At 42.4% G+C, this 23,158-nt stretch overlaps 1 protein-coding gene across 1 annotated transcript; it reads left to right on the forward strand.

The window, feature by feature from the left end:
- Window positions 1–1,328: 1,328 nt before the first annotated feature.
- On the forward strand, window positions 1,329–17,481 carry ppap2d (phosphatidic acid phosphatase type 2D). The gene is made up of 6 exons (XM_085351679.1): window positions 1,329–1,932; window positions 11,903–12,060; window positions 12,236–12,525; window positions 12,628–12,685; window positions 15,564–15,740; window positions 15,959–17,481. The coding sequence occupies exons 1-6, from the start codon at window positions 1,725–1,727 to the stop codon at window positions 16,061–16,063; spliced, it is 996 nt and encodes a 331-aa protein (XP_085207805.1). The 5' UTR covers window positions 1,329–1,724; the 3' UTR covers window positions 16,064–17,481.
- Window positions 17,482–23,158: the final 5,677 nt, after the last annotated feature.

Below are 23,158 nucleotides of genomic sequence, written 5' to 3' on the forward strand. Positions count from 1 at the left end.
GGTGCTCATTGCAAATGTGCAAAGCTTTTACCTAGACAATAAGGGTTAACCTGCTAATCCAAAAGTCAGTTTAGATCCATATCGTGAACTTTTTGTGCCGTTTACTTGCACAGCAGATGCATCAAAGGTTATGAAATAAAAGAACTGAGTCAGAAAAAACAAGGGTGACATATATTTGTTTACCTGTAACCCTATGAATGCACTAATGCACCATCTGAACATCAATGATTTCAAGGTTTTGTCTCACGGTAGGCTTTAACGTCTACTTTTTACAGTATGTAAAAAAAAATGAAAGAAGCATAAAAAGTGGAGAAATATTAAAACAGTGCTTGTATGTTTTCCAGGTAACATTCAGTTTTCAGTTAAAAAAAGGAGTCTCCATTTCCATCAGGCTGATGGTCGTTTGCGCTATAGAAAATGAGAGATTTTGAATATTAGATGGGAAATTACAATAGGTGCTTTTGGCCATTCAAAGCCTAATAACTAATGAATAAGGTAGACGAATAATTCATAATAGAAATAACAGCTTGAGCATCAGCAGATGGATGAATAGCTTAAAGTATCAATTTAAAAAAGCTGATGAACTTTTCAGAGGCGAAGCAGTAGTACTTTAATCTTTACAGCAGGTGGCAGGATACCTCCAACGAACAAACGCTTTAATAACGAAAGGAATCAAATGACCTATACAGCTTTGGATTAACAAATGAAATATCATGATATTTCATAAAGCCCTTATGCCAGTGGGGCAAAGACTAGACTTATATCACGCGTTCAGATTGTTTTATTGAGTGGTCTGGCAGACAATCAAGCAGCAGTCAATATTATGGAAATTAAATTAGCTGTATAGTGAGGAAGTCGTGTGCCCATTAAGGCATAAGGCTCAGTGCAATAAAAATGCCATTAAAAAGTCATCACAACAAAGGATATAAGATTACTTTCTACAAGGACACACTACACATCATTATTATGGAATGTATTTATACCCTCGTTTTGTTTGGTTTTGGTTTGTTGTTTTGATTGTGTAAAATTTCTGAACAACAAACTCTTAAAAAAAAACAACAACAACCCACATGTCCTCTGAACTCCAGAAGTTGTATGTGGAACACGTCCTGACACTGGCGAGGCAGTTTAAGGCATGGACATGTACCCGGTCATGAGGTCAAATGGATCGAACTTGTTAGCAAGCTCCAGTCTGATCGTTACATATTGATTTTCTAAGTTTTTTTTTCCTTGCCCCAACAAAATGCGTAAAGTCAAACCCACTACCACATACCGGAAATAACCAACTTAAACGCATCAGCACTACTCGACTTGGGATAGGAGGAGCAGTCACGGGGTTTATTTTGAAGTTCCATTAATGTGCGCTGCTGCATACATGTTTCGCTCGGGACGTTTCAAAGTAGTCTGTAGAGCACGCTCCAGCGGTAGAAGTTTGTTGTGACTCGGTTTAGTCGGATGCTTGTTTTCCTCTGTCTGGTTTTCTCCTGCCTTGCTTCGCCCCCCCTCTCTCTTGCCTTTGGATGACCGACGTAACCTCACCTCGCGGCCGGTTGCTTGACCAGGGTCTCCTGCTGTCAAACTTTAGTTGACATGATTTGGCGCACCGACGACGGATGGACTTAAAGTTTTTGGGATTTTCATCGTTTGCCAGCCACTACAAACGTAAAGGACTTACTGGAACCACATTCGAACAAGTTGTCATTAACTTTTAACCAGCCAGAGACATGCAGAAGTTAAATTCCACCGGTACTCACAGCAGCATGCTCCCCCAGGATGAGGAGCTCCAGCGGCGGTTAGCTGACAGCGGAGGATCCGGGGAAGGGAGGGAGAACGGAGCTGGGAAACAATTCCTCACCCAACCTGAGGTGGAAAGCTCGTTTTGCACCAAGAGGAAGATGCTTGTTTGTTTGGATGTGTTGTGCCTTTGTATTGGTAAGAATTTGTGTTACTATTTCACTTAACAAGTGTACTATTTTAAATCTTTAAATACCTAGATCAGTGTTTTAATGACTCTTGAATTCTGTATTTGCTTTTTCCCTAATGTCATAAACAAAGTTGGTTTCAGACAAGGGGCAAAAAAGCACAAACTATCCAACGCTGGATTGGGATTTGTTAAAGTTAACGAAGCTGCAAAGCATTTTTCCAGAAGTCAAGTGGAAACTGCTCAGACTGGAGCAGAAAACTTCAGCTCGGTCCCCTCTACATGCACGTGGGGGTAGGAGGGAGGGAAGAACCGGGGGAAATGTGGGTGGGGGCTCAGCTGGCAGCAGCTGAGTTGTCCCGGGAATTCATCAGTTCCCATGGTAACTCTCAAATTTCCCGGGAGAAGAACGTGGGAATAAGGATAAAAACGTGCCCCGTGCGTATGATCTGGTGCTGAATTACCTCTATGCAGAGCTCTTTAGCCTCTCTCAGGGTTAGCTTACTGTTTGTAGCCAATAATTCACCACAGTGTGCACAGAAGCCTTGCTTATATAACTAGCAAGCTTCACATCAAGAAACAAAAACTGCCAAGGCCACAATCAACACAGAAATGAGAGCCAACGGAGATACTAATCACAACCCAAAAAAGTTAACTTATTATGGAGAAAAACAAACTGGCAGTAGATTCATATCAAATAAACGATAAAAGCAGTAATAGTCACTAACTCAGGCTATAACGTGATTGTCCAGATTGCTTTCATTCAGTAAAAGGGAAACAAATTGTCATTCTGTTCTTCCAAGTGCTTTAAGATTGGTCGAATACTCTCTCAGTGTATTCTTAAAATCTACTTATTATGGCCAGCGTGAGATTGAACTTGCAATGCAGCAGAACAAACAGAACCTCAAACACTCAAGTTGAAGAGTTATAATTGTTCAGAATCAAAGTAAAAGGTTGTTATGCATGTTGACATGTGCTTTAGGCCTGATTTTAGTGCCACCTTTTTAAAGATAGTAGAACCGAATCACATGTTTTTTCTTCTAATGATGCAATGAACCATATCTAAGGACTTTAATGCTTCTGTGTTGTTTTCAGGGCCAGTGCTAAGCCACAAAGGGTATAGGGAATATAGAAAAGTTAAAGGAAGAAAAAAAAGAGTTCTACTTCTACCTGAAATTTGTAAAATACCTCAGAAAGGTATTTTTGCTTGTAATTGTTTCATTAACTGTACTTCAGCCCCTTTCTATTAGTAGAAATCCTCCTAAAATTTGTACACAGAGTTTGTTTGTTTGTGTAATAATACATAATTCATAAATTCCATGCCGTCATCTCACATGACTGCGAAAGGGACGGGAGCACCAGTGTTGTGTGAATTAGTGTTTCAGCTGCAACTGAAGCCAGAACCCGTCTAGGCAGACCGACAGGTCTCAGGCTTGGCCGTTAAATCTTAGGAAGTAGCCTGGCAAACTCGATGACAGGTCGAGGTAGTCACTTTTCTATTCTGTACTATGTTATTCTTAACCCCTGCAGGTATACTATTAGCTGTTTAGTTTGTGCACTTTTCTGCAGCTTTGTTCTGGGTTTAGGAAGTGGCTAGCAACTGAGCATCAGTCAGGAAAGTATAGGAAATGGGCTCTCTCAGTTCTTCCCCTAAGACATAAACCAAGCACGCCACTAGCTTTCTCAAAAAACTGTGTGCTCTGACCCTTCTTAGCCCCGGTCTGAACCGATAACAGTTCTGAGCCTGTGTTGCTGGGCATCAAGCTGAACACAGCTGAGCGGATTTATAAAGTTTGTTGGACTAAAACGTTCAAGTCAAAGCTCAGCAATCTCTAAAGTCCCGGTTTGATTTGATTCTTTGATATGTTCCTGGTACACTTTGGCAGCAAACGTGTCTGAGAACATACTGTTACACGTTTTCAAATAATGACTTGCAGTAATAATGCAAAGGCACAAGGTATTAGAGTTTGTGATTAAAGAGATTTATCTTACTGATTTTGAGAAGTAGAGTCTTTTTTTTTTTTTTCAGTTTTATTAAGCACAGTGAGACCACAACACTAGCTATTATATGTCACAGATAACAATCAAATGTCCTGAAATAAGATGTAATTTACAGTACAAGGCATTATTTCCCCTTATTGTTGCATACAGTGCTGTATGGGCTATTGGATTACTCCATCCTGACTGTATCTGTCTCGCAGAAGCCCGACATTGACTCATCTATGGGCATTTGGCATTGAATGTCATCAATTGTTGGAAATGAATTGGACCCTTCATTTCTCTTGACCCTCATATGTCTGACTAATCAAAATTTCCCTTAAAAGTGCCTTTATCAGATTCCCTCAGACAGTTGACCCACCAGCGTTATTCATCCTTTAAAGGGGCTCATTCACAACTGTAAAAGTGGAATTTGGCCCTGAAGCACCGCCACTCTTTATGCAATCAGCTGAAGAGGGATTCTGCAATGTTCTGAGGTTATCGCTGTCTCTTTAGGGCTTAATTCACATTTGAAGTGGCAATGTGAAACTAGTATGTTGTGGTGTTGAATGAGCTTTAATCTGTCTGTGGAATGTGGTGACATTGAACTCATTAACTGTGGCTTTGGCTGAGTTTACCTGACCTGATTCTTTCTCAACACCAGGCTTGTCTAATATTGTTGTACTTTGCGTATCATAGTGTTGATTATGGGGGTGTTCGGGCATGCACATGATGCCTGACAGAGATGGATTGTTTTGGTTAAGCTCAGTGCCAGTAAGTTCCATGTGATTTGCAAACTGCAATTTGTTTTCAAGTCTTTGCCTGTGTGCTAAAGTGTGTGCATGCATTATTGCTGGGACTGGGACTCAAAGAGAGATGACAATATTTTTCACCCTGTGGCTGCATGTACTATGTAGAGCCCAGCCACGCACATGTCAGGAGGTTTGAGGTTTTTGTCATATCTGACGAGCGTGCAGGGACAAGACTTCTAGACTATGCTGCTATTTCCCTCCTGCGCAGGTGGCCCTGACTCTATCATCGCCATAATAAAGTAACTCTCTTTAAGGGTAACTGAATGAAAACAGCACTTGAGTAGCCTGCTGCACAACAAAAGCTCATACAATATAAGTGAAACATAAAGAATGTTATGAGGCACGACTTTTCTCTAGAGGTTAATTACAGAGCTATGCCATTTTCACACATGCCTGAAATGCAAAAGATCATAGCCGTGGTTAAAATGATACAGTTTACATGGATTGTGTTTTTGTGTACAATAGAAAGAGAAAGCTGGAAACAGTTGATTGCTGTTGTATGTGTGTCAAGACATGAAGCAGCTTGCCAGAACAAGATGACTGGTATCTACTTAAGTGATCTGAATACTGAAAGGCCTGCCTCTTTCTACCCTACATCCGCTTATATCCTCTTCTCTTTTTATTATCTTTTCTTCAGCCGAGCTCTACTTTGGGACCAAAGGTGTCCCACTGATGTAGTGAGGCGTGTGAGTGTGTTTTACGTCTCCATGTGTTTTGGGCGGGTGTCAGATTTTTGTTAGAGGATTTTGGGTTATACTTATTTGGCAGAGAAAGCTGCCAAGTGAGTCAGGCAGCAAAAGGCTGACATGTCAGAGCGTGCAGTTGTGTATAGGCTCCGAAATATTAAATTGTGTGCGTATGTGTAAAAGTGTGGGTGTGGGTGTTTTGTATGTGTATGAGTCATCGCTGTTAACTACCCTACTACAGCTGCCATGTGCTTGCTGTTTGTTGACAAATTTGCCGGTCTTGTTTTGCTGTGCGTCTTAGGCCCTGACTCTCTGAAGTTAAGGAAAACATTGGCGTCAGTCTGCGGCTGACAGATGGAGCGCCATTAAAAATGGCTCAGTCAAATCATTAGCTAGTGGAAGAACTGATTTCGCTTTCTGTCCCCTCTTAGTCTATTAATGCATCTCCTTCCCGTTTGACAGTGCTGCAGAGTTACAGGAATCCATTAAGTGCGCTGTTGCTCAGACAGACCACATGGGCCTATTCACTTCACTTCTCGGTACATCTTCCTTCACCCATTAGCACGCTGGAATCGACTAAGTCCCACGTATCTATAGGCTGAGGGGCAAGTAAGAACTTGAATGAAGGAAAAGCCCCAAGGGTGGAGAGGGGAGTAAGATCCGGAAAGACTGAGGAGGCAGAATCTACAGTAGGGGTCAGGGGTCAAACCCTTGGTTGCTCGAGGGATCCTATACACAGCTGTCTGTTTATGTCTCAATGAGGAAGTAGTACTCAGAACCAGATAGGAAATGTTCAGACAGCAGATAGCTTCAAATGTACTTTTAATGAGAGCTGTAATCTTCTCCTAGATGACGATTCCATAAGTGCCCAGGGTGGTCCATAGGTATTAGCTATAATGAGCGAATAAAGATGTGTGTATCGCTCTAATCCTCAGCGCTCATTAGCTCCAATGGGCCTGGAGAGGATACCAGAAGACTGTCTACCTGACTCCGAATACAGGCTGTAACTCCGCCTTTTCGTCTGTTAGAACTAACGATTTGTCTTCTGTCTGTCTCCCTATAAGAAAACTTAGACATTCCCTCTTGGTGCCATTGCATAGTTACCCATCATCGGGTACATTTTATCAGTGTGTCTCATCTCACCTGCTGGAGCCCATCCTCCCTTAATCATCTCAAGCTCTGACTGTCCTAACAGCACATTCCCCTGCAAATCCGAACACTCTGACAAAACAGCCCTGCAGGTTTGAACTTTTTCCATCCATAGAGTGCCACCGCAATCATGCTGTACCATGCTAAATACCTCTCCAGCAGTCTAACCCAAAATCCTGTGTCATTTTCACATTGCAGACTGGCAGCTCTCATCTCACAATGCACGCCCTTACCTTCATGCCACAAAAACCACTGGGGAACTCTTTAAAGTTTCCAAGATATGCACCACAGTGGCGGGTTCTTTATGTTCTTACTGAATCAGACAGACAGACAGACTGCTTCAAACTTCCCCGCTCCGGCCCTGAACTCCAGAGTCAGGCTCCAGGAAGCAAGGCACTGAAGTGTGGCAAGAACAGAAGCAACTGTGGGAAGCATGTCTCTACTGGCTAGTGGCAACAGTAACAGTGGAAAGGGCAGGCAAGAAATCTCCTGGTGCACTGTTAGGAGTTGAAAAAGCTAAGTTTTTAAGCGTCATTGTGTTTTATTTTTCATGACGTAGGGTTTGCATTTGCTCTGTGTTGAGTTATTAATGTAGTGCATTAAACCTCCATAAATATTAACATTTTTGGCCAGCGAGGTACTTTGAGCGGTCGACTGTTTCTTTCTGGGGCCCCTGTTTTTGCCTACATTAATGAGTTGGGTATGGGCTGATAAATGAAGCAGTGGGTGTACTTAAACAGTGTGTGTGTGTGGAGTCCAGCTGCAGCAGATGTTGATGATAGCAGATGGTTAACAAAACTCTGTTGCGGCTTCTCAGCCCGCCTTTGTTCTTCACTTAAAAATCTCTCGTCGACGCCATCAGGGCAGACAAAACAGACCCATCTCCCAAAACAATCCAGCCAATTATGGGAAAGTAAAAGAGTGTGTGTGGGTGTGTGTGTGTCAGTAAGGAGGCTAACACTTACTCTTCCCCCATTCCTCCCTTACCTGGATTGGGCCACCAAGGAAGAACAGGATGTACCTGTCATACACACACTGCACTTTAATTGAGTTTTTTGCCATCCGCGGTTGCCAATAATAATCACAGCCTTGGTGCGAATGAATTCACCTGCTGACTTACCTGCCCTACAGTACAACTGCCTGTGTGTGTTTGTTCTTTTGTGTGATAGAGAATTATGCAGTGAGGCGCACAGACTCTCTCTGGACTAACTTTTAAAACAGTCTTTTGTTTCAGGTACAAATTCTCAACTCTGCCTGTAATGATCTCAAACTGAGAAGGGATTAGATGAAATAACAGATCTTATGAAGACGGCTTCAGTCATTATTGCACAAATAATTGCAAAAACCCACCCAGTCCATCTGCAGACTGCCATTTATGAGCGTACTAGGAATGCCGTCACGCTGCTTCCTTGTAATGTTGTTACTGGGGATTATGAACCTCGCAGAGATTCAAATTCCAACACTGCGCGATACAGTTCACTGGCTTATTATTTTTGAAAGGTTGACTTGAAGGTAAATAAGCACCTTAAAATTTAGTTGTGATCTCCTGGCACATGCAAGCTGGTGAAGAGCTCAGTGTGGGTGGACCACCCGTGAAGGGTGCTGCACCACCCGTGAAGGGTGCTGCACAGGCCACGCTCATCCCGGTCCCAGGTCCTGCAGGCCACATGGCTCTGTGTTGACAGGTCACTAACAGTCTGTCCTCTAGCTTTATCAAAGGGCAAAAGTAGAAAGAGGCCTGTGCAGTCAAATATTATTGAGTGTGATGGAAACAGATGACCATTACTGTGGCTTGGAGATAGCTTTAGGATATGTCATGCTAATCCATGAGTATACACAGGCTGTTTTTTAGTGATAGAAGCAGCAGCATCCATACGAGTGAATTTAGCTCTGTGATAGTGATTGTGGTGTCTGCATTAATGGCTGTGTTTTGGATCGTTAGGGGGTTTTTCTGTGGTTCATGGCTCTGGCATGGTTGGTTAATTTTTTCCAGGTGGTTTTTTTTTTTTTTTGCGGTGTGTTTTGGTTGTCTTGTTAATCTATGCGGCTGTGGATTTGGTTTGTCTGCATCTCAGTGAGGTTTTTTTTTATTTTTTATGTGTATGTGTGTCGGGGGGTATTCTGCCTGTTGAGGCGGGGTCGTGTTTACAGAGCGGGTCCCATCAGAGCCCAGATCTCTGACCCTCACATTCCAGAACCACCACTAATCGCCTCCGTCTGCTGTTCTTTAAAGAGGAACCTTTGCTGAATGTCTCTTGGCTCCATCTTTCCAGTTTTTCTCACCCCAGTTTTACTGCCCCCCCCCCCACACACACACACACACACACACACACACACACACACACACACACATCCATTTGTCAATTCTCCGCCCTTGTGGCCATGCATCGCAGCCTAGCTTTCAGTCCAACAATGAATTGATCAGTAGATGTTGAGCAACATGACTTGAAAGTATGTCGATGAATTCCTACCATCTGCCCTCTTTTCTTTGCACTCCTCCTTAAACCACTTTTTTCATTTGCTGTTTTTTTTATTTCTTTATTTTGTTGCTTTTGGTTGTTGTTGTTCCCCTCTCACAGTGAGCTCATTCTGGGCTGTGGTCATAGATGTGTAAATTAGAACCAGAACAGTTTCTCAGAGAGAGGCACATATCCCCTCTTTTCCTCCCTTCCTCTTTCCCCTTCTTCTTTCTATCCTTTTGACTATTTGAAAGCATTCCTGCTTTGAATGTTAGGCCCAGTGAGCAGCACATTTTGGCTCTTGGAGCCAGCCCACTCCTCTGCCTCCTTTTGTGTGCTCTTGCAGGCCTTCCTGGTCTGGCTCTCTTTTGTCTTGGCCAGGTGCAGAGGTTGGCTCACAGCTGCCTGACAGATGAAGTGAGAGTCTGTGGAGTGTTTTTCAGTCATGTTGTGAAAAATTTTGAATGTAGTTGTAAAGCATAGAGGTTGACTGTGACATAGGAGCTTGTAATTTCTTTAGGATTGTTCACAAACTAAATAACTAATGTGGTTTCAAGTATGTTTGCTCAGTTTTTCTCTTGTGATATTATCAAGGAGCTTTTTAAACCACTAAACCACTTTTGTCATGTTTAGTGATTATTGCATGCAAAAATGGGGAAGCATTATAAGCCGTCTCTGACTGACGTGACACTTCCTTCGCCTTTAAAAAGTCTTACAGTATAAGTGTTTGGACTTTAATGGAGCTTCTCACCATTATCTCTGTGTCAATACAACAAAATACTGATTTCTGGAATCAGATGAGGGGCTTTTAATGGATTATATGGAAACCAGAAAGGGTCAAAAGAAGCCCCTGTTCAACACAAAATAGTACTTGTTGTTGTTTTAAGTATTTGTTTCATTATTAAATGCTAAAATGTATCATCAGTGTTTGATTACCCCCAAACACAGCATGTCTCTCTCAGTTTAAAAGTCCTTATAAAATGTCATCAGCGTTTTATTTTAGTGGATTGTTGTTGTTGTTATGTTGGGGCTTTTGCATAACACTTATTTGAAAGGAGCTGACTGTACTGGAGAAAAAAATCTGGGTGTGGAATCAAATACCTCACGTCTCCACTTGGGTATGACATGCATAGGGGTATTATGATCAAGTGATTCAAAAAGATGCATTTCATGCAGGTAACACAAAGGCAAACATGAACTCTCATTGAGGTTATTTATTTATCTACCAATTAGCACAAAAGCAAACACAGGTACTCCATTGATCTTAGCTAATGTAAACTCTCACTAGGAGGAGGAGGAGGAGAAGAAGAAGAAGAAGAAGATGTTCTAATAGATTATTTTACTAGCAAAACATGTTATATGAGGCACATCAGTGAGCTGAATTTCCATATGAAGAATCTGTACATGTGTTATCTGGATGGGATGAGTGAGAGATTGGGGTCAGATGTGAGGCGTTTGCTCTGTGTGCTGGCGTCACAGGCTCTGCTATCTGTCTACAGGATGTTTCCCTCTCTCCTTCCCTGCCGTAACATCTCATGAAATACATGGACGCGAGCTTGTTTTTAGTCTTTGTTTTGTCTTTCTGGGAGGGCAGCTTGACTTTGACTGCAGAGTTTTTTTTTAACACACACACATTTGACCTATGTCTTACTGTATCCCAGCCTTAATCACGTCTCCCGTGCCTATCAGTAAGTTCAGTAAGGTTGAATGAACAGCATGGGAGTTTAGTTGACTCTGTGTTTGGTTAAAGCTGATACGGAGCCAGTTTTGGCAGATCTCAAAGTGGACAAACTGTAGCTACCTGCTGTTCATCAAATACTCATTTCCCACTCTTTTCTTTCAAAATTTGGTGATTTATCATGATTAAAGGAATGTTTTCAGACCCTTGTTTATGTGTTTGAGTGAGAATCCTTCTGGCCTGGTTTTAAATGTGTATCCTGTGTTCTTTTCAGTCACGTAGTCTGAGAGATTCTCTGGCAGGAGCAGTGTTTTGGCCTGGGAGCGTTCCAACCAACAAGCAGGCCTGGGATGATAGGGAAAGGCACAGAGGTTAATGATTAGTCCCATGTCCTCGCTGCATTCCATGGGGTGACAAGGGGACATGGGATAAGGGACAGAGAAATGGAGCATGCTGGGACTTTAGAGGGATATTGGCTATTAGTGTTAAGTACAATGCAGAACAAAAGCCGTGCAGCTCAGCCCTCGTTTGTGGAGCTACAATCACCACCTTCCAATTCGTCATTAAAAACTGGTTAAAACGCTAATTTTCCCCAGTGAACTTTGATCATGAGACTGCGTGGTGATGTTTACCTAAGCAAACCAGACCTTGGCCACTTTCACCTGATAGCGTAAATTCTTATAATTAGTGACCAGGCAGTAAACATAATGTGAGACAGCTGTTAATATAAGTTAAGCTGGATTAAACTGTGAGTCACTGCTTTTGGCTTGAAGAAAACATACTTGTTTAACAATACACAGTGACTTTATTGTGTTCTTTGAGCACACTGATGTTTTTGTGTAACATGCTCTCAATAACTTCTTCCTCCTTCCTCATCTGAATTCTCCACTGTCATGCTGCCTCCATTTTTTCACATCTTTTCATGTCTGTCAGCCTTCTCCTTCTCCCTGCTCCCATGTTGAAAGCAGCTATGTGTGGAATTCCCTGATCCCCAGGAATCTGGAACTCATATCACCAAATGACTGACGCTTTAATGCTACCCCCCTTTATTATGTTAGGCCATTTTCATATGAGTAGACAGTACCGTTGTCCATGTATCGCGCTGTCTCTTTTATTTGTCATCGTTGTTACACAGACCACATCATAGATATTCATCAAGCCATCTTTTGTTTTGTTTTTTTGTCTGCCTCCACTCCCTTTTTCCCCCCCGACCCCCACAGCCTCCATCCCATTTTTTGCATGCGAGATGAAGTTTGTGACTCCCTACAAACGAGGCTTTTTCTGCGGAGACCCCAGCATCACTTATCCCAACATAACGACCGAGGCCATCCCCGACAGCCTGCTCATCGCTGGTGGCATCGCCATCACTGGTGTAGCGGTAAGACAGTAATTGATGTTATGTGTAAGGACAGTGAGTTAAAGCTATCATCATCTTCTTATAGTGTAAATGTGCTTGTGTTTGCTTAAAAGTAAAACAAACATACTTTCACAGTATTTGTTCAGCCGGGCAGTATGGCAAGTTAAAAGTTGTCTCCTGTCTTTGTTTCTTTCAGATCGCTGTAGGTGAATGCTATCGTGTGCGTTTCCGAGGTGTGCACTCACGAGCTTTTGTTAGAAACTGCTATGTGTCATGCCTGTACAAGGAACTGGGAAGCTTCCTGTTTGGCTGTTGTATTGGTCAGTCTCTCACCAACATGGCCAAGCTAAGCGTAGGTCGCCTGAGACCCAACTTCCTGGATGTGTGCAACATCACATATGCATCCATTAACTGCAAGGAAGGCATCTATGTCCCTGCAGAGTCCATAGTCTGCAGTGCGGAGAAGAAGTTGGAGGAGGAGGCAAGGTGTGTGGTTTATGTGCAATTATCTGCTTTCTCAGGGTGCTGTATACAGAAACCCAAGTTAATGTGTAACATTTGGCTGCGTTTATGGATCTTCTCTTTCAGGAAGTCCTTCTTTTCCGGCCATGCTTCCTTCGCGATGTACACAATGCTTTATCTGGCAGTAAGTCACCTTTGCTTCACAAACAAACAAACACACCCAGTCTATCGGCGAACAAATCTGGAAAGTTGACCTCTACATACACCTGAGCTCATATTGTGTAATTACTGTATTCACCCCAGTGTTTATAGTATCAGAGGAAGATTACAGTTCTTGCTTTGTTTTCAGTTTTTAAAGACAACACCAGCCCCTAGAGGCCGAGAACAATGCTAATTGAACATGTGGAAAGACACACCAAGCCATGTGCTGTTAAATACATTCACGGTTCCCGATCTTTGAGAGAACCAATTCTCTACAGGCAGCCAGCTTCCAACCAAAAGGGCTGGTGAGACAGAAAGATAGGGAGGAGGAGGATTTGGAGTGGGGTAGAGAATGAGGGAGAATGTTTTCCACAGGGAACATGAATAGATGAAGAGACTCCACAGACAGAGGAGGCCTTGTTGTGGGTCTCATTTAGTCGAGGGGGGAGAGCTGAATATGCCTGCTGAGAGATCGACAGGCTTCTTTCAGCAATAGACACACTCTCAACCCTCCAAGCCTCCCTCCCCATCTCTTCATTTTTTTCTCACAGCACACTGCCCTGTAGTCATGGGCGCATTGTGAGAGAGAAGTGACAGTTAGAGGGAGACAAAAGCACATTATTGTCTATGAAACGTTCACATACTTCACATAACCATCATCGCTAGCTGCTAATTAATGGTTTTCAGGTGACATAAATATTTGTATTCATCTGAGATGAATGAAAATAATTTGTTGCTTTTCAAAACTCAAAGTGAGGAGAAAACCTTCTCTATTTGTACAGTGCTGTGTCTTATTTCTGTATATTTCAGTTATAAAGAGCCAGACTTGCAGGTTGTTATTTTTGTTTTGTCTTAAGCAGTAGTTTTCCAGACTCTCTGAAAGTCTTCTTTCATTTTCACTTCAGTCCATCTGTCTGGGACTAGAGGAAAGATTTTTTTGTTGTTGTTCGTCAGACCACTTACTGTAACACTGACCTATGAATTGTTCAAGCATAACACCTATCTTAGTCACAGTCTAGCAAATAACCAATTATAAATTATATTTTTAGGTACTTTGCTACTAACGGCCTGTGACAAAACACATAATTTCTTCCCATTTCTTTAACCGAATCTATGGAAAATATGTTCGAAAGGGATAAAATAACGGTTGCACCAACAAGGTGATTCTCAAAGAGCATTTAGCTCAAAAACTTTACATATCTGTGCATGGTGTACACTGTTTCCTTAAAATATTTGAGGAAACTAGATAAATGGAAGACAAAATACGAAGTTTCAAGCCTAAAAAAAACTAAAAGAAATCTACAGCAGATGAGCAGTATTTGAAAGTCATGTCCTAAGAATAGGGGGGGGGGGGAAATCCAGCAAAGACCTGACACAGTACCTCAGAGACACAGCTGGCCCTGTCCACCTACTGTTTGCTGAAACCTTGTTAGAGATAGTCTCAGTGGAAGGTTTGCTTTCAAGAAGGAAACCGGGAAGAGAATGCTCCAGTATGCTAAATTAGACAAAAACGTCACGTCTTCAAGTCATTGTGAGTACATACAGAGAAGGTCAGGAGAGAAGTTCAACAGTGAGTGTCTACAGCTATCTGTAAAACATGGTGGAGGCTCTGTCATGGTTTGAGGCTGTATTTCAGCCAGTGGCGTTGGGGATCTTGTCAGCATTGATGGAAATATGAATGAAGAAAGTACGTCAGATTTTGACTCACCGCTGGATACTGTTTCTGAAGCATCTGATTGGCAGTCGTTTCATTTTTCAGCGTGACAATGCAGTGCAGTAAAACCATACCTGGATATAAAAATTCACAATGGAACACTGTCAGTCATAGACTGACCTCACAAGAGCAAATCAAAAAAATAATAATAAGAGAACAGAACAAAAGGCAGCCAGCAGCTACAGAAGAGCTTTGAATATCCTTGAAGATGCCTGGAGAACTATTCTTGAAGACTACTTAAAGAAATTACAGGGAAGCTTGCCCAAGAGAGTTCAGGCTATGTTCAAAAATAATAAAGAAAATATCAATTTATCTTTCAACAAATCACTACATCTATTTCTTCTTTACCTAGCAAAAGATAAAGAAATGAGGGGTGGCTCATAATTACTGCACAGTTTTTTTTACAAGTCCACAGCAAAATGTTCCTTTTTGAACCAAAAGAGAAAGAAAGGGATGAATATTGTGGGACTGACTGAGAGGAATGGAAGGGTAGCGAACTGAAAGGAAGAAGTGGCGTGACTAAAACAAAAACCTAGTGTTTTTTTTCTCCACACAAGCACGCACACACAGAAGTTGCTGCTTACAAATTATTTGACAGAGCTTAGACAACCTAGTGAGAATGTGTCAGACTTGCAGCTACACGCCACCATGACCTTGCCAGCTACTTGTGTGTACAGCAGGAATAGTGACACCTGTTCTCAGTTAAGATAGGAAAAGGAGAGACAGCGAGGATCGGCTTGCCAGCAGTAATGTAGACCACATGCTCCCCAGCGGCTGTTTGACTCAGACATACCTCCAGCCACCTCATAAAGCGAGCCCTGCATCTGCATTCAGCTCGACCTGTGACCCCATTTTCACGCACACAAACAGGACCTCTGTACTGTAGCGCTGATGTACGGGATGAGGATGAACAAAAGCAGGAAGTTGGGTTTAAAAAGTGCTAATGAAACCATGCCAAACTTCTCTTCCCCCCTCTGGGCAGCAGATTAAATGGATGTTCATGTTCCACTTAGTTTATAGAACTTCAGTCATTAGACATAACCATAAATTTATGTTTGTGGGGGCATACATTAGCACATAAGTGCCCATAGCCATATATTCACTTAGTAGTGAAAATAATAATGGTATTTATCTTCTTTTTTTGCAGTTCTACCTGCAGGCACGGCTGTCGTGGCGAGGAGCTCGGCTATTGCGCCCACTTATACAGTTCTTCTTAGTAATGATCGCTGTCTACACCGGATTGAGCCGCATCTCAGACTACCGTCACCATCCCACTGACGTCCTTACAGGCTTTATTCAAGGAGGGCTCACCGCATACTGGGTGGTATGTTAAAATTCACTGTTGTCTAAATAGCCTGAATACCAGTTATCCTTTTCCTCGCAGGGTTTGTTTCTCGCTGCTTTCTGCTGACTGTGTTAGCTCAAACACTATGCTTTCTCCCTCAATTTCCACTCTCTGTTTATAAACAGTGAGTGATTGACAGCATGTGTGGTCTGCGTGTCTTTCCTGACAATTGTTTTTTTTTTTGTCTGTGCCTGCAGGCCTTCTATATCTCCACCATGTTTAAGCCCTGCGCCCGCCCAGACGGGTCTCCCACTAACATGTCCCTGGAGAGTCCACTGTCCAGCCAGCAAACTGTCTGTTAGCAGGTGCATGCAGTCATTTCAGGAATCGGAGGATCAGAGAAGTGAACTGCAGAAATACAGGGAGAGCAGTAGATAGCACAGGTGAGGAGCACAAAGAACTGAGGAACTAGTTTAGAAGAAAGGATATCATTCTAAGAAAATATTGAGAGTACAATCTAACCTGCTTATACTTTTGGTATATTGATATACACGCAAACATACAGTCATCTAACACATATAGACATAAGATAAATGCAACAAGACTACAAGTCAAACCCGTCCAGTGGAACAAACTTTGTGGTAATATTAGAAATATTTTTTTATATATGAAAAAAGATTAAAAGTGTTTATTTTTCAAGATAAGTTGTAGAAGCTGCTAAAGTTGAAAGCTAGTTTGTTTTCTTCTGGTATGGAGGGCTTTGGCAAGTGCGTTTGCTTAGCTTTCAAAGCCGAGCCAGTCACCCTTTGGTCACGGGTTAGAGATGAGAAAATACCAGCCTCGGTTTTTGGTTTTTGATTCCTTGCTCAGCTTGGAAAACATGAGCCAGCAGCTGTTAACTGAGACCATCGGACCTCAGATGTAAAGACAGCTCTGTGCAAAGTGACGGAACAAGCACAGGCTTCCTAACGATCTTTGCCTTCAGTCGCACGACGTGCCACTAACCTAAAAAGTCGACCCTACACCACTGTGACTACATGATAAAACACATGTAAGCAAAGGACAACAATGTTTGAGCTGTGATAGAATGCCATCTTTCTCTTTTGAGTAACCAAGTCAGTGACTGGGAGCAATCTGACCAGGTAATTTCTCTTCCCATTCACTGCCACTTTCCTGCTACTAACCACTTTGACTGTGTCTCAGAGGTGGAGGTTTTGACTGAATTTTGTAACCTCTGACCTTTTGTCCCTGGACTCCAAACTCTTGAGCTGCACCTTGATTTATGCCACTCAGACAGGAGCCGTGCAGCCGCGATCCCAGCGGTCCTCCTGTGCGTCTTTATTAATAGCACTTGAACATAGTGGAACCCTCTAATTATAATCAATATTATATATTTTATCACAAGTTTGAATAATCAGTGTTTATTTTTGTTAATGTCTGACTCATACACTATATTCTTTTCATGAAAAGATAATTATTCAAACTGAATGTAAATAGCAATTTCATTTTATAAACCGCAGAACCACAGAATTTCAAGTATTAGTTCAAGTTTTGGACCGTTTTTACATGTTTATGTAAGTGTTTGTATTTACGTTTTTGTCGATCGGGTACAGAGAGTTGCTCTTGTACCTGTTGTAACTACTAGACTGAGCCACAGATGTTATCAGAAAGCTATATATATTTTTGTGTTCCCAGATATTTTTGTTTGTTTGATTTGTCTGTGAATGCCACAGCGGCAGAAATAACCACTGTACTCAAAAGAAAACCAAACCATTAAACCATCGAATGTTGAATGTTTCAAAGTTCTTCTGTCTTTTTTTCATGTTTAGCTTCGGCAGACTGAAAAGTGCCTAGCACACCTACACATACTGAACGTCAATGTATCAGTGTTTTTAAAAAAAAGTCATTTAGCCTTTTCCTCATATGGGCATTCATTATTTACGCGGGGGATACCAAACATGGTGTGGAGGTGAGGAAATCTTGAGCTAAAATAAAACAAACATTTAACAGAAAAAGTGATTTAACCATGTGGGGTTTTGAAGCTTCCACTCCAGTGCCCTCGTAGTTTCCTTCATCTCTCTCTCCTCCTTCACACCCTTCCTCGTTCTGCCCCTTCTCTGCACTCGGTCCTTTTCAAGTGCAGTGGAGCATGATGGGCTGTTTCGGGGGGTCATGCTACCATGGAGATGCTTAGCCAGATACAGGTCAGGGCGTCTGAGGCATTTTCTTTGATTTCTTTTTTCTCTCTCTCACACACACACACACACACACACACACACACACACACACACACACACACACACACACACACACACACACACACACACACACTCACTCTCTCACTCTCTTTCTCCAATGTACTTCGAGGCTTAGGGAGGGGAAAAAAGCAGCTCAGATGAGACAGAGAGGGCAAAAGAGAGAGAGAGAAGAAGCGAGAGCTTCAGTAATGTCTGTGTGCATAACGATAAGGTAAGGGGACGAGCAGGGAAAGTGGTCCAGTAATGAGGGGGAAGCGTAACGGAGCAGTTGGCAGAACAGATGGGCTGGTAGATTGGGGAGAGTAAGGGTAATGGTTGTGGGCATCAGGGTGGGAACAAATGTGATCCCGTTTTTCAGGCCTGTTTTGTTTTATAGGACTGTAACTGAGAAGCCTCGTTTTATTCCTGAGCAATACATATATGGCTGTGGTATTGTGACAGCTCCTTGTCTGTCTGCCTCACTACTTGTTATTGTCTAACGTTTAGGTGTGTGTGACCGAGCTGAGCTTACACGCCCTGTCAAACATGACATCTCGTTTACACTGTTACTGGCCTGCTCCTCGGTAACCCTTCAGCCCTAATGGAAATGAATGGGAGTCAACAAGCAGAGGCAGACTCCTCTCTGTGTTCACATTACTGAGGTCCGGTCAGAAGGGCCTCGCTATTTGCACTGCCGCAATTGTGCACACAGTAGGTCAGCACTGTTCATTTCGACTGGCCGTGGTATTTGTACTGTTATCTCAACAGGTGAAAGCCATTATTGTCCACACGCTTGACTGTGAAAGAAAATTAAAACCACTTTTTCCTTCTTCCTCATACTTAACTTTGGGCAATTCCTTGATAAGATTCTGATTTTTGTGAAATTGGACGGGAGCAAAAATAGCAGTGCGGATGGCGGTGCTGATTCTCAGCAACACAGAGATAAGCGTGCTGTGGAAGGCACGTAGCTCACCTGCGTATCTCTTTGTGTGAGAGGAATAGAGTACACGTGGGAGTAAAGTTATCATATTTGTTTTTTTTCTGACAACGATAACATCGTCAAGAAATTTGTAGATTATCCAAATTTTATGGGCCCATATTTGAAGTGATGAAATAGCCCTTGGCGCCTAATGGAGATACGAAATATCTCTTTTCACAGAACTAATGTAACCTGTCTTTGTTTACTACAAAGTAAAAGCTGCTTAGGAGTGAAAATTGACTTAACTGTTTGTAAAGAGGAAAAGAAATTTCCTTGCATAGGAGTTTTCGTTAAGTATTTACCATACGTCTCCGAGGCATTACCGACTTAGTCTCTGGAACTCCGCTGGCCTCTTATCCAGCTGTAGTCCAATTCTTAATAGAATTAAAAAGGATTAATGGGCTCTCTAGTGTGCTTGAGTTCAGGCCTGCTCCCCCCAGCCTCGCTGCTATGCGCATTTTTAAATCTCCTATAGTAATGACAGTGAGTGAATGCACAAGCTGTAGCCATTAGGCACATCGTGTCCTGATGTGAGTTTATGAAAAACATTACTTTGCCTGTTCCCACTTAGATAAATTGTCTTGCTTCTCCTCTCTTCTCCCTCTCTCTCTGTGCTCCTCAGGGATTAAGATGTGCCCAGCCACGTTGACTCACTGAGTGAGCTAAGAAATCAACACTTAAACTGATCCACAAAGTACTAATGAGGACCTACAGGTGGACAGCTGGGTGCAATCACTCCCAAATGGGAAAACCTATGTTAGTGTGCATTCCCTTTGATGCATGAAAGCAAAATGCATACCTTATTTATCAGTCAGGCACATATGTACACATAGATAAGGCATGGAATATCTGACGAGATCAGCGTAATCGTGGCGGCTGATGAAGATAGCACCCCTTGTCACATCCTGGCACTGTTATGCACCTAACTATACAGCACTGGAGCTCAGATTCACTATTTTTTGAAGCTTATATGAACTGGTAACCACACATGGAGACTTTTATAAAGGGCTCTATTAAAAGAGAGTCAAAAAACAAGCTCCTGCCTACTGAGACCCTTTTTTCCTGTTAGCTTTGCTAAATAATAAATGAACACGGGATTCCTCATACGTATATTTGTTCAAAAGCAGCAATGTGGTCTCTGCATTATTATACGCATAGCTTATAACTTGCCCTTAAGCCACTATTTACCATTTTAAAGGTCATATTATTGTCTTCGCAAAAGCAAGGAAGAGTTAAAAGAGCACAACACATCGGAAAGGCCACCCATCGTAATGTGTGTTGAGTTCATTTTAGTGTTAAGCTTAGGATGCCCTTGGTTACCTGGAGCTTCTCTTTTCTGAGGTGGAGGAGTCTTCAGCCAGGGATCTACTTGTTTCTCATTATCTGTGTCATCTATAAAACAAACCTAAAGTACATGCCCATTCTAGATGGATAAATCTGACATGTAAAAATCTAGCTCACAGTCATAACAAGCCGGGTGGACTTTGACAAAACATTCTCCAATAAAACAAACTTATCTAACAGGGTCGAGACAAGACCTGTTGTCAATAGAGATAGCCAACCGTTTTGTTTTGCAGCCTGAAGAATGAGGGATGCTAAGTGAGTGTGTGTGCGTGTGGATGAGTGTTTGGTTCCTGAAGACAGACTGGAATGTAAAAACAACATCTCTCGTCTAAAAACAATAGTCGAGACTTGTGAGGTGTCAGTGACGACGACCGCAGCAGAGAGGTGGGAAGGTGGGAGGAGGATCCTGGGTTTCAAGGTCAACACGCTCAGCCTCCTGCAGCACGCACATTCGCGAGTGGCGGTAATATGATGGTGACATAACACTCAGTCTTTGCTGGTACGCGCAGTGGAATCATGCAACAGCTCATTTATCAGTTAAGTAACACTGGATGCATGTTATACCTCACCACTACAGGTCTAGGGAGTTGGTCTCACATGAGATATCACTTGGTGTGAAGAAAACACGCTGGGGGAATATACATCACGTCATTGCCTTCATTTATGCAATAATATCTCTGTATGAGTTCGGTTTGTTTACACATACACACATTGGCTTGTTTTTAAAAGCTCATTTAGGCCATGACTCACTCCTTGCCTTACACATGCTATCATAATCCACCATAGACTCCTTACACCTTCTATTTTACTTAATGTGGCTTCTGTGAAGAACATTGTTAAACTATCTCATACGAGAGGATTACTATGTGTCAGTGCAGGATTAAACAGTAAAGAGAAAGAATTACACTATTTGTGAAGCAGTGTAGTGTGGACAGTACGAGTGAAAATTAAAAACCTGAGGTGCTGAGGTCACGCAGCTCTGCAGTACCTCAGGGAGCAAATGAAAGGCACTCGCTGGTGCTCAGGAAACTGCTAAGTACAGTGTAGGCCTCTCTGTCTTCGCGCCCCAGTGTGTATGTGTGTATCCTTTCATCTATTTTATGTGCATGTAAGTATGATGATAGCTTAGTGCCACTAGTTTAATGAGCAAGCACACAGGCAATATTCTTCTAATTCCTAGTTATGACTGAGGTGAGCTTGTGAGTAACTTGTGTGTGTAATACTGATCCACTAGCATCACTTGCCAAGGAAAGCTTGTGTATAATTGGCAGATTGAGGACACTCATTAGAGTACAGTAAGAAGCTGATATTATATTCAGCAACAGCAGTGACTCATTATCATATCTGTCGCATGGTCTTATCTTCTTTTGTAATTTGTGTCTCAAGCATCTCTTGAAATGAAAGCTTTTTCCTCTCCTCCCTCCCCAACACTACCGGACAACAGATGGACTGCACGCACTTTTACGATGGATTGTTTACAGTTATTTCATATAATTGTCGAACAGTGTCAGTCTGACAGTTACAACTCTGCTCTTTGCCTCTGTCCTATAATTATGTTTCTCCTTCCCCTTGGTTTGGTGGCAGATGATGACAGCGGTGGAAAAGCCAGGAGAAAAAACCTCCTGCTGGAAAATGAGGACTGATGGCAGTGACAGGCAGATGATTCCAGGCCAGGAATCACAGAGGCATCTACCTGTCTAGACATTGAACAACTGGCTAGAAGTGGCACGTTGAAAAATGTTAAAAATGTAATGTGGTTACATTTAACTTGTTGAAGGTGTGAATCACCTGCTTTCATGGATTTCACTGAACTGAGTGCTATTCAAACACCATAAAACTTAAGAGTGAAAACTGGCTTTTTTTCCCCACCATAAATATTTGACATGTAGAGGAGAAAATTCAAAGGTGAACTAATAACACAAATGGCAGCACCACTCAATCTGAATATCCCGGTAAGGTACCAGAGCCCTGGAAGTAAGGCATCTAAATGACACGTATCCATTGTTAATGTTAATGTGGGCTTTTTAAGCTGCTACGTGTCAAAGTAGCTGCTGTGAAAATGGCCAAGTGGCACACTGGTTTTAATGAGAAACTTTAAATGGTTTAAAATGTGCCTTCTATGTAGTGTTCTGCTGTACTACTCTCCATTCTCTCTCCAGTTTTTCAGGTGAGTGCCTCGCTGATCCGCAGCACAGCCAAACACAAGGCTTTGCTTATTTAACAATAAGGATCAGCCAAGTGTGAACAGCTACACAAGAGCTGGCCTAACCAAACATGACACTGATAGACATACGGACTTAACTGACATTTTAAAGCAAACCAGCAGCCCCCTGTTTACAAATCCCCGACCCCAGATACTCCATTCACAGTGTGTCCAAGAAAGGCTGGATACTGTTGTGAATCACAGGGAACAGTACAGAGAGCAGCTTCTAAACAAAATTTACCGAATGGGTAATTTGATGTGAATTTCTTGCATACTTTCTCAGGAGTCCATTTAATGTGCAGTGCATGCCAGTGCTTGTAAATGTGCTTGTGCGTGTGTGTGTCTCAGAACAAATGGTAGTGTTTGTGAAATGTGTTGTACTATGTGCATGTACGGATGCTGTGTGTGTGTGTGTGTGTGTGTGTGTGTGTGTGTGTGTGTGTGTGTGTGTGTGTGTGTGTGTGAGAGAGAGAGGCTACAGAAACAACAGAGGGCAGGATATAAAAATCCTGATTGTTTCTGAGGGATTATCCTTCACAATGCACAGCTTTATCAGAAAGCCTCGATTGCTGTAACAAGACACGCTTGCCCTGGGTTTGCCCAGCCAAATACTAAGAATCCTGAGTTACCCCAGCAGCGAATCACAAGGGGGGGAAATGAAGAGCGCAGAAAAAAGAAACACAGGGGAGAAGGA

This window comes from Diplotaxodon limnothrissa, linkage group LG4 (genome assembly GCF_057381915.1).
Source record: "Diplotaxodon limnothrissa isolate DT_005_m linkage group LG4, D_limnothrissa_male_GT1.1, whole genome shotgun sequence".
Taxonomy (NCBI): domain Eukaryota; kingdom Metazoa; phylum Chordata; class Actinopteri; order Cichliformes; family Cichlidae; genus Diplotaxodon; species Diplotaxodon limnothrissa.

What these genes read in the sequence shown, in the direction of transcription:
- ppap2d (XM_085351679.1), top strand. Translation starts at nt 1,725, where the DNA reads ATGCAGAAGTTAAATTCCACCGGTACTCACAGCAGCATGCTCCCCCAG. An exon ending in TCGCCATCACTGGTGTAGCG is followed by an intron (nt 12,061 to 12,235) that starts GTAAGACAGTAA and finishes TGTTTCTTTCAG; the next exon opens with ATCGCTGTAGGTGAATGCTA. An exon ending in ACACAATGCTTTATCTGGCA is followed by an intron (nt 12,686 to 15,563) that starts GTAAGTCACCTT and finishes CTTTTTTTGCAG; the next exon opens with TTCTACCTGCAGGCACGGCT.